Raw genomic sequence first — 16,325 nt, forward strand, 5'->3', positions numbered from 1 at the left:
GTTGGCGGGTGACGAATCTGCATTTTGGCGGATAATAGTCTATGCTTGCCTGTTGCATGCTGTTGCAAGACATTAATGGATTTTTAGTGTTTTTTTTTTAAATTTTTTTACAACATACAACAACTGCAGAGGAATCTGAACCTAACCAAAATAAATACAGATTAAGCTAGATGCCTGACTCCATACCCCGACAGCGTCATAAAGGTGATCCATTGACGCTCCCTTAGCAGCTCAGTGTTATACATTTATGTCAGGAAAAGGACCATTTAGATCCAAATGTAATTTAATGCACACAGAACACAGCATAGAAATATGTTTCAGAATATAAATTGCCTAATCTGCCATTTTCAGCAAGATTTAACGTTACTAAATGGCAACCTTACGCGCTTGCTGCTGCTGTTTTAATCATAGAAAACCCGCTTTTAATGGTACATGGATTGGGACTTCGTATGTTTACAGAAATGATAAAATGTATTTAAAAGTTTGACTAACCAAATCGACTGGCTTGGTTTGGCCCTCCCAAGCTCAAACGTCAAGCTACGCCTATGTGTATAAATAGAATTGAGCTATTTATTTGCAGTGTTGTCACGGAGCTACTCCGTTACCATGCACAGACTATGGGGCACATTCCCTATGTGGACTTTTATGATGCTGGGGAGGCATAAAAGGGTTGTCTGTATAATATGTGTTTGGGTATCATGTGTAGTATGTCTAGTGTAAAAGTCTGTACATGTTTTGTTTTATATTCTAACTATTAACATTTTACTAATTTGGCATTTGAGTTTACAAATTACTACAGGACACAGTAATACAGTTTAAGTCATTTATTGATGCAAGTACAATGGATATTCTTATTAGTTGGAAGCATAATTTGTTCAAACCGCTGCTGTTCAAACCTTGGTTTATTTATGCATATCATCCATGGTTTCTGTGGACGTCATTGGGCGAATCCATGTTACATCTGTGAACAAATGTATATCTGATTGTTTCTTGTGTTATTGTTTTGCTTATAGAAAAACTGTGTTTATATTCAGGTTATGTCCTGTGTAGAAATGTTTGACTAGATGTATGTGAAATGTAATGTTGGACTTACCAATGGTATGGTATGTTCTGTAGGCGGGGTCAAGACATTAAGATGAAGATCGTAGCAATTAGTAGACAGGTGAAGGTCTAGAGAAAGAAGCATGAGCGTGGTCGAAGCCAGAGACAGTTTGTGCGCTACAGTAGTCCGTTTAGTGCAGCAATAGACTGCTGGCTTGAACATGTTTGCTGTGAATATTGCATAGTTTTATTTACTTCCTTTTTTTTTGGTTCATAGCACTATTCTTCCCTGCACTGTGGAACTTTTGTCACTTTCTGCCTAATAAAACCGACTTAAACTGATTTCTGCTTGTTCTGGACACCTTTTTATCCCCAACCACAATGGTCATCAGCGACAAGTGTAAATAGCATATCACTAAAAAAACTGCTAAGCCAACCACCACCCCCGCCCCCCAGCACACCCAACCTAAAACATCTTCCCGTGCCCCTGGACTCACCCCTTCTTATGATTATAAATTATAATTTTACTGTAAAGTTACATGATATTCCATTAAGTTTAGACCAAACATTTTTAATTTTATTCTTTGTTTTTAACTTGATTTTGTTCTGAAATTTTTTAATAGGCACTGTTTATGAAAACTGGCCATTGAAGTTTTTATGAAATGGTTTTTCCTTGCAACATTTATTATTTATTAAGTTGGGTATTGAGTATTATTAGCCTAATTCTGTAAGGTCAATTGCAGTCTGTTTTTTTTCCCACCGGGGTTTTTTTTTTCTTTGTTTGTTTGTTTCTTTTTCTTTAGCTTTTTTTTTCAGTTTGAACTTTACCCAACTTTTGAACCTAGCTTCTTGAGCAAAAGTGAAAGTGAAGTGACATTCAGCCAAGTATGGTGACCCATACTCAGAATTTGTGCTCTGCATTTAACCCATCCGAAGTGCACACACACAGAGCAGTGAACACACACACACACTGTGAGCACACACCCGGAGCAGTGGGCAGCCATTTTTTATTTTTATGCTGCGGCGCCCGGGGAGCAGTTGGGGGTTCAATGCCTTGCTCAAGGGCACCTAAGTCATGGTATTGAAGGTGGAGAGAGAACTGTACATGCACTCCCCCCACCCACAATTCCTGCCGGCCCGGGACTCGAACTCACAACCTTTCGATTGGGAGTCTGACTCTCTAACCATTAGGCCACGACTTCCCACAACAGGTGGGGAAAGTCCCTGGATGAACGGCCAGCCCATCATCAAGGCTCACACATAGATTTTAAGAAGCCATTTTTATTGAATTTCTGTGGAAAATGTTCATGTTATCAATGGCATAGTTTAACTCCATGTGTCTCATCTTGCCCTCTCCCTTGTTTCAATTTACCCCACACTGGGGACAAGTTGAGCCAAGAGAATTTTTTTTCTTTTTTTCTTTTAAAAGCCATATTTTAAAGGCAGTTCATTTTAGATTCTAAGTGATTATTCCCAAGGATGCACCACATCCTGACATTTCTGTACATATTTAAGTTGGATCCATCACTATATACACACCTTAAGTAAAAATGTACTCAACTCAACCTGTTCTCCCCTATATGTTAATAAAGGCACAAGACTATGTTATACATGTTAATATGAGATCAGTGTAATAAAATAAATCTTTCATATCCTGCAGTGTTGGGGAGTAACTAGTTACATGTAACGGCATTACGTAATGTAATTACAAAATTATTGTAACTGTAATTAGTTACAGTTACTAAGAAAAAATGAGTAATTAAATTACAGTTACTTATGAATTTTTTTACGATTACAAAGGGGATTACATTTGAATATTTACACACATCCACATACAGATTTAACTGATTTCTTTCCCAAATTGCACTGACTATTCTGAGACATACCGCCCTAATAATTTCCGGGATGCGGAAATACAGTCTGGTTCGTAGAATCCAGTCATAAAAACGAATTGCCTAACGCGGACGGAATATGCCACATTTTGGATGACTAAATCAACAGTAGGTCAGTACACTTGAATCAAAACATGACATGGACTAGTGTCTGTGAATATAAAGCCCCAAAAATGCAATATATGACTTGCACATTCTGCGTGTCTGTGGAAATCAGGCGCGGACTGGACACCGGGAGAACCGGGACAATTCCCGGTGGCCTGGCAGCCGATTTTGCCCCACTATTTAATATCATTATTGTATAATTGCCTGCCGAATGTACTAAAGCGATCATTTGCGAATCTGCCATTTGATAATTAAATCAGAGAGAGAGAGAGAATAGAGTGGACAGCTGGAGCAGAGAAGCAGAAGCTCAGGGTTTCAGGTCAGTTTCATCTGTAAAGATGCTTTTTTGTCTTTGTTTTTTTTATTTATTTAATCAAGCAGCAGCACGTTACTCATCAGTCATCACTCAAAATACTATATAAAGGACATCATTATTATCTGTTGTAATGTTACAGTAGTAATTTAGCTGGAAAAAATTTCGATTTTTTTTTTTATAGGTTTAGGGGGAGATACGACAGACAACAACACAACCCTTACGAAAATTAACCTTTTAATATTTAACTATAAATCCAGAGAAAGTGGTTACTATTGTTTAACTGTGATAACCAAAAATGTAAAATTATTTTACAAATGTATTTATTTAAAAATAAATACAAATCCATTTGCAAAAAAAAAACAAAAAACAAGGTTATTTTACTTTTATATAGGCTAATAAAAGCATGGTAATTATTTGTAAGGGAAAAACATGACTCGTGTACAGTATTAGGATTTTTCTATAAAGATATTGTAGTATTGTAGAGTATTGTATTGTAAAGTATAGTTTTGTTCAATCTTGAGTATTAAAGTCATGAGAGAGATGGATAACAGGACAAAATAAAGAGACTGAAGAGAAAAATGGAAGTGAAGGTGCAGTTCAGGAGAGAACTTTTCATTATTTTGCATGTCCCCAAATTAAAGATTGAAACCTTTTTTTATGTCAGGTCCATACAAAAAATAGTTTTGTCCATGAATTTGTTTGTATGAGTTTGAATTTTCTAGTCTGAATTTTTTTCCCAGTCCGCCCCTCCTGTAAATTAATGGCAAAGACATGGTTTCATTTACTACACATAGGCCTACTGAAGCTCGCAGTGTTTTCAACCTCTGCCGCCTCAGTATAGGAGTACACGAGCACATAAACATAATTTCTAGAACTGCTCTGTGTCACTTCATGTGCATTTTACTTATTTTGAGAAAACTATCATCATATACAGAGACAGCAGTTTCAAAAAACACCAATGTTTCAGGAGTTTATTACACAGAATATGTCATGCTTATTAGATAACTGTATTTAAGTTGATGTATATGCTTTTATTTATAATTCTTTAATTTTCACAAATTTAGAAAAGTAATCAAAAAGTACTCAAAAGTAATTAGTTACATTACTTTAATAATAAATAATAAATTACATTACTTTAGTAATTGAAAAAGTTACACTACTATTACATTTTAAACAGGGTAACTTGTAATCTGTAACCTATTACATTTCCAAAGTAACCTTCCCAACACTGATATCCTGTCATAAATATAGAATATGGGAAACATGGTTACTATCATGTTACATGCAAGGTTACTTGAAAGGGTGTGACATAACTATCCACAAAATACTGCAAACTACGCAAACCCCACTAAGTAAAAGACTAACATCGTCCCCACAATTAGCAAATGTTTCAATCCTGGATTAATCTGTACAATGTTCCAGCCATGATCCTGTGTTCGTGTTCACCATATCACTGTTCACCTCAACTGATTTTGTTGCATAATAACATCAGAGACTATATACTGTACTCCAATGGAAAGATAAGTGATGAGCAAATGACTTAATAAGAATATAAAAAAAAAAAACACAGGCTGTACTATCACGTTATGGCTAACTTTAGACATAAAGTGCTCTACAAGGTGATTGTGTCTCTTTTGAAAACTTGGAATTTACAGCTTGATGGAATATTGAATATGGAATTATTTAACAATATCTTTCTGAACTTTTTGAAGCGTCAAAGTTTTGGTGGAATGAATGGACTTTCAGTCATAAAAAGTATCTTCATTCCAGTCTTATGGATTTGAAATTACATGAGGGTGTGAACTATCCCTTTAAGTAGAGTATTGAATGTTCTTTCCTGAAATACTAAGAAATAATAAGCTGATTAATTAAATAATACGCTAATGAGCTGATTTAATTTATCAAACATTCACTCATGGTTTTTTGCTATCCGTGTCTAATTGTGAAGACAAGCTGATCAAATCAGTCACTCTTGAATTATTCTTGCACTTGTCAAGCGCTCTGTGGAATGAGATGAATGACTGTATAATTATAACTGACAGAACCAACATTAACCCTTTACGTTAGAAAAATGAATGAATATTTAAACAAAACAAAAAGAAGGAAGATTAGCACACTGTTCAATGCATTTAATGTACCATAAAAATAATAATAATAATGCTTAAAGACATTCATAGTGTGAGATGAATATCAACAATATCAGTAGTCCGTTTAGTAATATCAACTTGCATCACTGTAGTCTATAGAACAACCTATGGATTAATTCCACGACACACTGTAATAACCGCTTAGAACTGAGCGGGTTTACTTTCACACCCCAACCCCCTTCATCCTGTGTTCAGTGTGGTGAAAGAGGGCATGTGTAAAGCTCTGCTGTCAGACTACTGGCGTGGAAGAAACGAATTAGAGTAGAAAATGACGTCTACTGTCACTGCAAACAAAAACACTTAATTTGATTATCTGAGCAGAGCACACAGACCCGGAAGATGGAGGAACTTACACTATTAGCCACAAATTATCTTAGAGAACAGAAAAACTGGCTTTTTATATCATGAGGTCCTCAATACAACCAGAGTTGAAGAAAATGACATTAGAAGCATCATGCTAATTTTAAAAAGTGATTTTATCTTCAAAAAAGAAGTAATAATACATTGAAATAATAATAATAATAATAATAATAATAAATGTGGGGGGAAAAAAAAATTAAACAAAAAATAATAATTACAATTAATTTACTTACATTTGTGAATTAAATTAACAAAAAAATGTTTATAAATAAATAAATATTTTCTACTATTAGTACTATTAAAGTAAGTAAAGATTTTTTTTCTTACATACAGCCAGATTAAAGAAACGCACTGATCTCACTGTATTTTGACCATATGGAGTTGCACAAATAACACAAAAACTCAATCTGCTTTCCATAAAGTCAGAGGAGGCAACACTAACAGTGCTGTATATTACAGGAACTCTGTCCCATCTGTGTGGTGAAGCCAGGAATGATGTCATGTGACTGAATTAGGAAATAATCTCACTGCTGCAAAATGTATAGTTATAGTTGAACTATTCTTGAATATATATATATATATATATATATGTATTTATGTATATAGAATATAGAATATATGTATGCTTTCCCAGTCTACCCTTAAAGGCTGATGCTACAACATCTAGCAAATATAATTTACTACTCTTCATTTTAGATGTGTGGACCCCTGTCAAAAGGTGTTTAGAATAGGAATGAGTGACAAGAGAGAAAAATGGTATATGTGAGGATTTCCAGTCAGGATTTAGACCGTATCATAGTACTGAGACTGCTCTTCTTAGAGTTACAAATGATCTGCTCTTATCATCTGATCGTGGGTGTATCTCTCTATTAGTTTTATTGGATCTTAGTGCTGCGTTTGACACAATTGACCACAACATTCTTTTGCATAGACTTGAACACTTTGTTGGCATCAGTGGAAGTGCATTAGCATGGTTTAAATCGTACCTATATGACCGCCATCAGTTCGTAGCAGTGAATGAAGATGTATCCTATCGATCACAAGTGCAGTATGGAGTACCTCAAGGCTCAGTACTAGGGCCGCTACTCTTCACGCTTTATATGTTATCCTTGGGAGATATCATCAGGAAACATGGTGTTAGCTTTCACTGTTATGCTGATAATACTCAGCTAAATTTTTCGTCGCAGCCCGGTGAAACACACCAATTTGAAAAACTAATGGATTCCATAGTCGATATAAAAAACTGGATGACGAGTAATTTCTTACTGCTAAATTCTGAAAAAACAGAGGTGTTAATTATAGGACCTAAATACTCTGCTTGTAATAACCTAGAACACTGTCTAAGACTTGATGGTTGCTCTGTCAATTCTTCGTCATCAGTTAGGAACCTAGGTGTGCTATTTGATCGCAATCTTTCCTTAGAAAGCCACGTTTCTAGCATTTGTAAAACTGCATTTTTCCATCTCAAAAATATATCTAAATTACGGCCTATGCTCTCAATGTCAAATGCAGAAATGTTAATCCATGCATTTATGACCTCAAGGTTAGATTATTGTAGTATTTTATTGGGTGGTTGTTCTGCACGCTTAGTAAACAAACTACAGCTAGTCCAAAATGCAGCAGCAAGAGTTCTTACTAGAACCAGGAAGTATGACCATATTAGCCCGGTCCTGTCAACACTGCACTGGCTCCCTATCAAGCATCGCATAGATTTAAAAATATTGCTTATTACTTATAAAGCCCTGAATGGTTTAGCACCTCAGTATTTGAATGAGCTCCTTTTACATTATAATCCTCTACGTCCGCTACGTTCTCAAAACTCAGGCAATTTGATAATACCTAGAATATCAAAATCAACTGCAGGCGGCAGATCCTTTTCCTATTCTATAACTCTGGAATAACCTACCTAACATTGTTCGGGAGGCAGACACACTCTTGCAGTTTAAATCTAGATTAAAGACCCATCTCTTTAACCTGGCATACACATAACATACTAATATGCTTTTATTATCCAAATCCGTTAAAGGATTTTTAGGCTGCATTAATTAGGTAAACCGGAACCGGAAACACTTCCCATAACAACCTATGTACTTGCTACATCATTAGAAGAATGGCATCTACGCTAATATTTGTCTGTTTCTCTCTTGTTTCGAGGTCACCGTAGCCACCAGATCCAGTCTGTGTCCAGATCATAGGGTCACTGCAGTCACCCGGATCCAGTACGTATCCAGACCAGATGGTGAATCAGCACCTAGAAAGGACCTCTACATCCCTGAAAGACAGTGGAGACCAGGACAACTAGAGCCCCAGATACAGATCCCCTGTAAAGACCTTGTCTCAGAGGAGCACCAGGACAAGACCACAGGAAACAGATGATTCTTCTGCACAATCTTACTTTGCTGCAGCCTGGAATTGAACTACTGGTTTCGTCTGGTCAGAGGAGAACTGGCCCCCCAACTGAGCCTGGTTTCTCCCAAGGTTTTTTTTCTCCATTCTGTCACCGATGGAGTTTCGGTTCCTTGCCGCTGTCGCCTCTGGCTTGCTTAGTTGGGGACACTTCATCTACAGCGATATCGTTGACTTGATTGCAAATAAATGCACAGACACTATTTAACTGAACAGAGATGACATAACTGTATCCAATGATGAACTGCCTTTAACTATCATTTTTGCATTATTGACACTGTTTTCCTAATGAATGTTGTTCAGTTGCTTTGACGCAATGTATTTTGTTTAAAGCGCTATATAAATAAAGGTGACTTTGACTTTGACAAGAGATGTGCATGTTGTGTGTGTGTGTGTGTGTGTGTGTGTGTGTGTGTGTGTGTGTGTGTGTGTTGACGTACCTTTAGCTTAATCTCTTTCTCCTTTGTGACCTTGGTGAGCAGTTTGGCCTTCTGCCGAGTGAGCGCTTCAATCAGAGAGTCACACTGAGCGACCAGACATGCCTCAAATTCAACCCCATTTTCCTGTTACACACACACACACACACACAGTTTACACATAATGAGAGTGAGCCTCAAGAATTTGCACCACAAAACAACAATGCAATATGTCTCCATGATTTTGTTTTTGATGTCCTGAATATGGAACTTTTGTACCATTTTAACCTCCCTCCAGAAGAAGTCTGCTAAAGTTGGTCATTATAATTTTTCGCCTAAACATTAAAAATGCTATTGCACCTTTCTGACTTATATATTAAAATGTCATCTTTTATGATTGGCTAACCCTTCACATTTGTAAACTTCTATCTTTTAAACTGCTGAATACTAAATAATGGTGTTTATATGCAAATGTGGGAAGCCGTAATTTAAAAATGTGGGAATATAGTTACAATATGATATTAGTTTTAATATATGGTCTGGGTGGACTCAGGAAGCTGATGGTTTTAAACAAATAACATTTCCCAAATACACCCCCATCTGCCACTGGTTGATGAAACAGATCATTTGGCCCCAAATCCACATAACTGAGGGTTTTAAATATATATTTTTTTCTTCCTTTCAAACTGGCCATGATGCTTAAAGAAATAGAGCGGAGATAAAAAAATAAAATAAAATAAAATAGTAAAATAAAATAAAATAAAATAGTAAAACAAATAAAATAAAATAAAATAAAATATAAAAAATAAAATAAAATAAAATAAATTAAGTTCCATGAAGTATGGCCAGTTTATATTTTGTAATTCTATTCATTACTATTATTATTTTTTAAGAATACACAGCTACTTCACAAATGTCCATCAAAGGTGTTGATGCTTTCATAAGCATCAGACAAACTGGACAATGCAAACCAGTCTTAGGCTCAACCAGTGAAGCTTGGTGCTGGACTCTCTGTTTGTGCAAGACGGGGAATGGGGGTATTTCAAAGACATTTTTTTGCTATTCTCTTTAGAGCCCGTAGTGGCACAGAAATGAAACACTTAAAACACATTTTGTAAAGCTGGCAAAGATCAGTTGTCTGTGGTGTAGGAGTTTAGAATGGAACTAATCGTTCATTCACTTTGAGTACGGTTGTGACTCAGATGTGAGACCTACACCCGCACACTGACACTGATGGGACTGAGTCATTTCATCTACTACACAACGATGATGAAGAGAAGACGTTTCACATGTGACTTGTACCTTTTATAATGTATGTCACATTGCACTGAAAATCACTTCAGCACAAAGTCTGCTTACAGAGGCTTTCATAGACATTCTCTTTCTCTCTCCTCTGCTGGGCAGTATGAAAGCGCATTAAACTCTTCACTTGAGTAAAAATAGCTCAGAGCTCATAATCCAGTGGTCTCCAGGCAGAATACAATTCAAATCTCATGACAATCCTGTGCATGTATGAATTGTATGCAGAAAATTACATTGATCAACATTCAATACAAATGAATGTTAAGCTGCATCGGTTTTATTTCTGTAGACTTGGACAGGGTAAAGAGATAATTAATGCTTCAAACTTTACATTTATTCAATATTTTTATACTTCCAATATGTTTTTATATATCTGCTTCCGGCCCCCGGGGGTCGATTGAACGCTAGCTGAAAACCCCGGCCTTAGATTATCAAAGCCTTTAATATGCAATGCATAAACATGCTAACAAAATTCATGTTAACATCTGACATATGGCACGTTTGCTGGATGCATGCTGAATATTATAATTACCCCACTTCATTTTTAACTAGATATTCATTTGCATATTTAATGAGACTCTCATAAATCAAAGAATAGATGCTAATATTGAGTGCTGCTAGCTTGGTTGTTTTGATTATGTTTTTATTTTTGCTCTGATGTGAAGGCCATTTTCTATTCACAAGTGTTCAGCACACTTCAGCACAACACATTCAAAACTGGCAACCTATTTAAACATTTGATATTTAATGAGTTTACATCATTTTCACATTTCTAATACACAACTGTTCGTCAGATGGCTTTGTTGAGTTGCATACCTGTATCTGCTGAAGCAGGTTCTTCAGCTGCACCAGGAACTCCTTGGCCTCCTTGGCTTTGTCAGACACTCCATTCAACGCCTGGGACAGCTGACACTGCACACATAAACGAGGCTCAATGAAATCTGCTTATCACGCTTACAATTCTTTTCCTCCAAAATGATTTGTTGATAGAGCTGTGAGTGAATATGATATGTAACTTCAATTCAACTAAAACATTTATCTATTAATGTTGCATTAAACAGATGAAATATTGCAGTCCACTGTAGAACTAGTAAGCACACTCACATCACGCATTTTAATTATTTATAATTTATCTTCACACGCTTAAAAAATGTCTTAAACCTGCATGAATTCTTGCAGCACATCCCACTGAACATTCCCAGGATTCTCTACCCAACATTCCGTGCTTCCTAAAATAACACCACCTACCATTATCTAGAGTCCTGATCAGCGCAGAACTAGCTGGCATCCTCAAATACCACCCAACATTCCCACCGTTCTTAAACATAGCCCAGATTCCCAACATATTCAACCTCAGGGGTTCAAGGTTTGGCTGGCTAAGCATGAGCAGTCATCCCTGTTGGTACATCCCCTAAATAAAACATAATGTAGGCTAAAAGTGCATTTCTCCCTTGAGAGCCTTCAACACTCACCAATTTATTCGAATAAATGACCAACTATTTTCCTGTTTAACACATTAAAGCTGCTTTGACACAATCAGTGTTGTATAAAGCACTATACAAATACTGACTTGACGGAATAACAACAAAATAAAGGCCACCGCCTCATCGGACCACGACCAGTCCTGCCAATCCAACATTTCCCAACAATCACCAACCAACGTTTCCATATATACAGCTACATTTACATTTAGTCATCTAGCAGACGCTTTTATCCAATGCGACTTACAAATGAGGACAATGGAAGCAATCAAAATCAACAAAAGTGCTATAACAGGTCTCAGTTAGCTTAAGGCTAAGAAGGGCTTAGGGCAAGGGCTTTTAAATAATGTAATAAATAAAAAGAAAAGAACAAGAATAGAGCAAGCTAGTGTTAGAGATCTTTTTTTTTTTTTTTTGCTTTTGTTGATTGTATAATAAATGAAAAGAAAACAGATAGAATACAATATACTTTATAAGTAGATTTATTGAAATCAAGCAGCTTTATAGTATGTTACATTAAAAATCAGTGGCGGTGTCACTTTTACTTGATTTTCTGTTTCAAAGCAGCTCTCCAGTGAGGAGCTAGAAAAAACGGCAAAAAAACATGGTTACTACACAAAACCATGGTTCATTTTCATAAGGGTTGCTGGGGTCCCCTTGGAACATTTCCGTTGTGCTCTGTGCTACTTGCAATGCGTTTCTGTATTTGGTTGTGTTATAAGTATTTGCAGAGCGTGTTGTGAAACTGATGAAGATGTTTTCTCAATTTGCTGGTACTCTTTCTATTTGCATGTTTTCTACAGTTGCAGCACGTTGAGCTCTCTTTCTCATACTGTATGTCTCATCAATATTTCTCCAAACATAACTCAGCTGTCAGGATTCATATGATTTTGATGGGCTGGTCTGTGCAGAATCAGCTTTACATTATTGAAACACTGTCACTGTCACCGGTTTACCAGACCTCCATAGGCAGAAGACATAAGATCAGCTAAATATGATCTTCTCAAAGCAAACAACAGCTTTGCATTATAGTATCTTTATAGCTGAAACTTTAGCCTACTGTACTGTGTGTGCCAACTATTTACTTCTAATATGATATATAATGAAACGCTCAGTTTGAGCCAGACATTACACAACAGCTGAAGTGAGAACCCTGACTGAGCCTGGTTTCTCCCAAGGTTTTTTTCTCCATTCTGTCACCGATGGAGTTTCGGTTCCCTGCCGCGGTCGCCTCTGGCTTGCTTAGTTGGGGTCACTTCATCTACAGCGATATCGTTGACTTGATTGCAAATAAATGCACAGACACTATTTAACTGAACAGAGATGACATTTTGCATTATTGACACACTGTTTTCCTAATGAATGTTGTTCAGTTGCTTTGACGCAAACTTTTTTGTTTAAAGCGCTATATAAATAAAGGTGACTTGACTTGATTTGAGAACCGAAACCAAGATCTACGACTCATTAATGCAGATTTAGCGGGAACACTGAAAAAGGACTCACCAGCAGTTCTCTGAGTGAAAGGAGAAGATCAATACATAATATGTTCTGTTGAACAAGTTTTATAAATGTGGTTATTCATGCAAAGTATAGCAAAGGGATATATGGGTGCAGGCAACATACTGTAGAAAGTTACACATCATTCACATATACTACAATACAAAGCTGGCTGAACATTGAAAATCACAATAATGACGTTAAGCTTATTAACAGGACAATGTGTCATAAAAAAATCCATGTTTGTGAGTAGTTTCTAACTGTTTTAAATTCATTTTAAATAAGTACATTTTTAATAATTTTAAAAGTTTTCAAATTGCTTGTTTTATTCTTGTTATTATTTTTCTTCATTATTATTTTACTTCCTTTTATGTAAAGCACTTTGAATTACCATTGTGTACGAAATGTGCTCTATAAATAAACTTGCCTTGCCTAGTATTTTATAAAAATGAATGAATGAATCAAAAATGTCACCACGTTTTGATTTGTTTTGTAATGTTAATATAATACCAAGGCTAGTTATTAGATAGTATTAATGCTACCTATAAATAAAATCCATTTTTTCCTAAATATTTCTTAGTCAAAAGTACTAAAAGAACTGTTAATGGAACTGTTAAGGAATTGTCCAAACCTGTCAAATTCCTTATGATTATTTCTTAGATTTTCTTGTGTATTATGTTTATTTTTAAACACAATATAGTGTTAACATCTTCTGCAGGTCTCTGGCTTGACTAATGATCACTCAAGTCTGTGGAAAACACCCTGGCATGAGTCCACAGACACAGACACACACATTTCCTTCCCACCTGCTCCTCTTGCTCTGGGCCTTCCCTGGCCTTCTTCGATCAGCGGGATCTTAAATCAACGAAAGAAACACACACACACATAAACAAACACAAGCACACACACAGTCATATCTCCTCGCTCTATTAACATGCCATCTGCCCGAGCAAGCTGTCCAGCCTGCTAACAAGACCCTGACAGATATGGCCCACTTCTCTTAGTATGTGTGCCTGTGTGATCGAGTAGAAGACACCAGGACACTGCTGGGGTCAATGATGCATCGGGGTCACCGTCCCGCCCCTCTTTTGTGTCCATAGACCCTGTACAATCTGGCCCTCCTTCACACTACTCAGGCTGATTTCAACCAAAGAATCAAACAAAGAAATAGTTCACTGATTTTAAAGTCGAAAATGTCAGTCAGTCAGCGCAAAGGTCAGAGTCACTTACACAACCGATTACTGATGAAGAACGTAATAGTACTTTTGACGAATATGTTTTTACATTTTCATAAGAGATGACAACTACAGTCAAGTCTGTGTACTGGATAAAATAATACTATATATGCAAAACATGTTGGGGTCATTTAAAGTAAAAGGTTAAAGTAAATATATGTATGATGTTACAAATCATAAATGCCCTTCTTTTGAACTTTCTATTCGTCAATGAAACCTGGAGAGAAAAAAAAACACTGTTTCAACTAAAATATTAAGCAGCTGTTTTCAACATTGATAAATGTTTTTTGAGCAGTAAATCAGTATATTAGAAGGATTTCTGAAGATCATGTGACACTAAAGACTGGAGGAATGATGCTGAAAATTCAGCTAAACATCACAGGAATAAATTACATTTGAAAGTATATTAAAATAGAAAACGGTCATTTTAAATTGTAATAATGTTATACAGTATTACTGTTTTTACTGTCTTAATCTGGAAGACAGTACATGAACATTTCATCAACATTACGTAATAAATCTTACCGGCCCAAACCTTTAAAAGGTATATATAGAGTATATATAGCATATATATCATTCATAATTATATTCAAGTGTGGAGTAAGTGTCCAACGTCTTTAATGGGTTTCACTGTATCATTTCAATCCCTAGGTTGAAAGCAGGACAATAAACATTATGGTTTACTGGCATTGATCTACTGATTTACTAAAACACTGACTCTGTCTGTAATGATGGGGAGAGCGCTAAGAAGAAATGCTGCTCTAATGTGAAATCACACAGAAAAGTGGAGCTTCTTTATTCAGACTCTCTATCTTCTTTAAAGACGGAGCACTATTATCCCATTATCTACTTCAGCAGGGCAATGTGATGAAGAGCTGATGAGACGTGAATTGAATTTAGAGACAGTTGAAGACGAGCAGTGTGTGTGTGTGTGTGTGTGTGTGCGTGCGTGTGTGTGTGTGTGTGTGTGTGTGTGTGTGTGTGTGTGTTTGGGACATCACATAGACACGCATGACATTTCAATAATAGTTGTTGGTTGATTTTTTTAACAGAACAATTGGGCACTTGCCTTATCAGCATGTTTGCTAGAATGAGAATGTGTGTTTGTTTAATGTGTAGGTGTGTGTGAGAGAGATACAAATCTGTGCTAATGTAGTAGTGACCTTGATTGTGAGTCCCTGGGAAATATGCACTAAAGAGTGGGTCAGGTTTGCCATACTCCTCTGAACCTATCGCCTTTTCTGACTCCCTTCCAAAATGTAAGTACCTCTTCAGCAGAGACAGGGGCGTGGTGTTTGGGTTGATTGGGGGCCCGCTGAGGGGGACCTTTTAATAAAAATGATAAAAATTCTTATTTTTTGTCCTTGTTTCTACAACAGATTTAGTAGTAACTTATCAGTGCTGACTTCAGAGATGTACAGAAAAATCAATTAAAGACATAATAAAACAGACTGTGAACACAGCAATTATTCTGTTTTGTATTTTTTGTGTGATATATATATATATATATATGTTTCATTGTCTAGCTTTGTTTCCCACTGTTGTAATCCACTGTTTGGTGAGTTTGTTCATGTTTTTGCCAAGCCAAGTCTTATTCATTGTGTTTCTGCTAACTTTTGGATTTTATTAAACTGCACATGGGTCCTTATTCAACTTGCCTCCAGTGGACGTGCATTACAGTCATATGATTTGATTTGCACAAGCACTTATGATTTTGAAACCAATTTTAAAAATGTATGAAACCTGTCTGTTGTTAATAACATAGTGATGTTTAAAGCCTGGCCCGAACAGAAATCACTTTCAGTGACTTTGAACCCAAGCAGCTTTCTGTAATGCGCCAAATTCACATGACCAACTGAACCTTTTGCGAAATCTGCATGGGGAAATATTTAGAAATTCACAGATTCCAAAATGACTTATGAAGAAAATGATTTTTGCAGTGCAAGCGGCTCATTAGGTTCTGTTGTCTCTGTGATTAATGCTGTTCATCTGGAGGTCAGCAGAACCAATCACCCATCTGACCCGGGCACACAAATCTCCCTACTGAAGACAACAGCCCTCTCTCTGTCTCTCGTCTCCATTATCTATACATCTCTGTGTGGTCTGACGTTTGCATTGGAAAGGCAG

At 36.4% G+C, this 16,325-nt stretch overlaps 1 protein-coding gene across 2 annotated transcripts in view; it reads right to left on the reverse strand.

Moving 5' to 3' along the window:
- Nucleotides 1-16,325, reverse strand: part of LOC132092717 (E3 ubiquitin-protein ligase TRIM9-like) — a 38,622-nt gene that overhangs the window by 16,025 nt on the left and 6,272 nt on the right. For both annotated transcript variants that reach the window (XM_059499073.1, XM_059499072.1), the window contains exons 2-3: nucleotides 10,802-10,897; nucleotides 8,708-8,830 (exon numbers count right to left, since the gene is read on the reverse strand). In XM_059499073.1, coding sequence (XP_059355056.1) covers nucleotides 8,708-8,830; nucleotides 10,802-10,897 — 219 coding nt within the window. The remainder of the gene's footprint in view (nucleotides 1-8,707; nucleotides 8,831-10,801; nucleotides 10,898-16,325) is intronic.

This window comes from Carassius carassius, chromosome 18, assembly GCF_963082965.1.
Source record: "Carassius carassius chromosome 18, fCarCar2.1, whole genome shotgun sequence".
In the NCBI taxonomy this organism is placed as follows: Eukaryota; Metazoa; Chordata; class Actinopteri; order Cypriniformes; family Cyprinidae; genus Carassius; species Carassius carassius.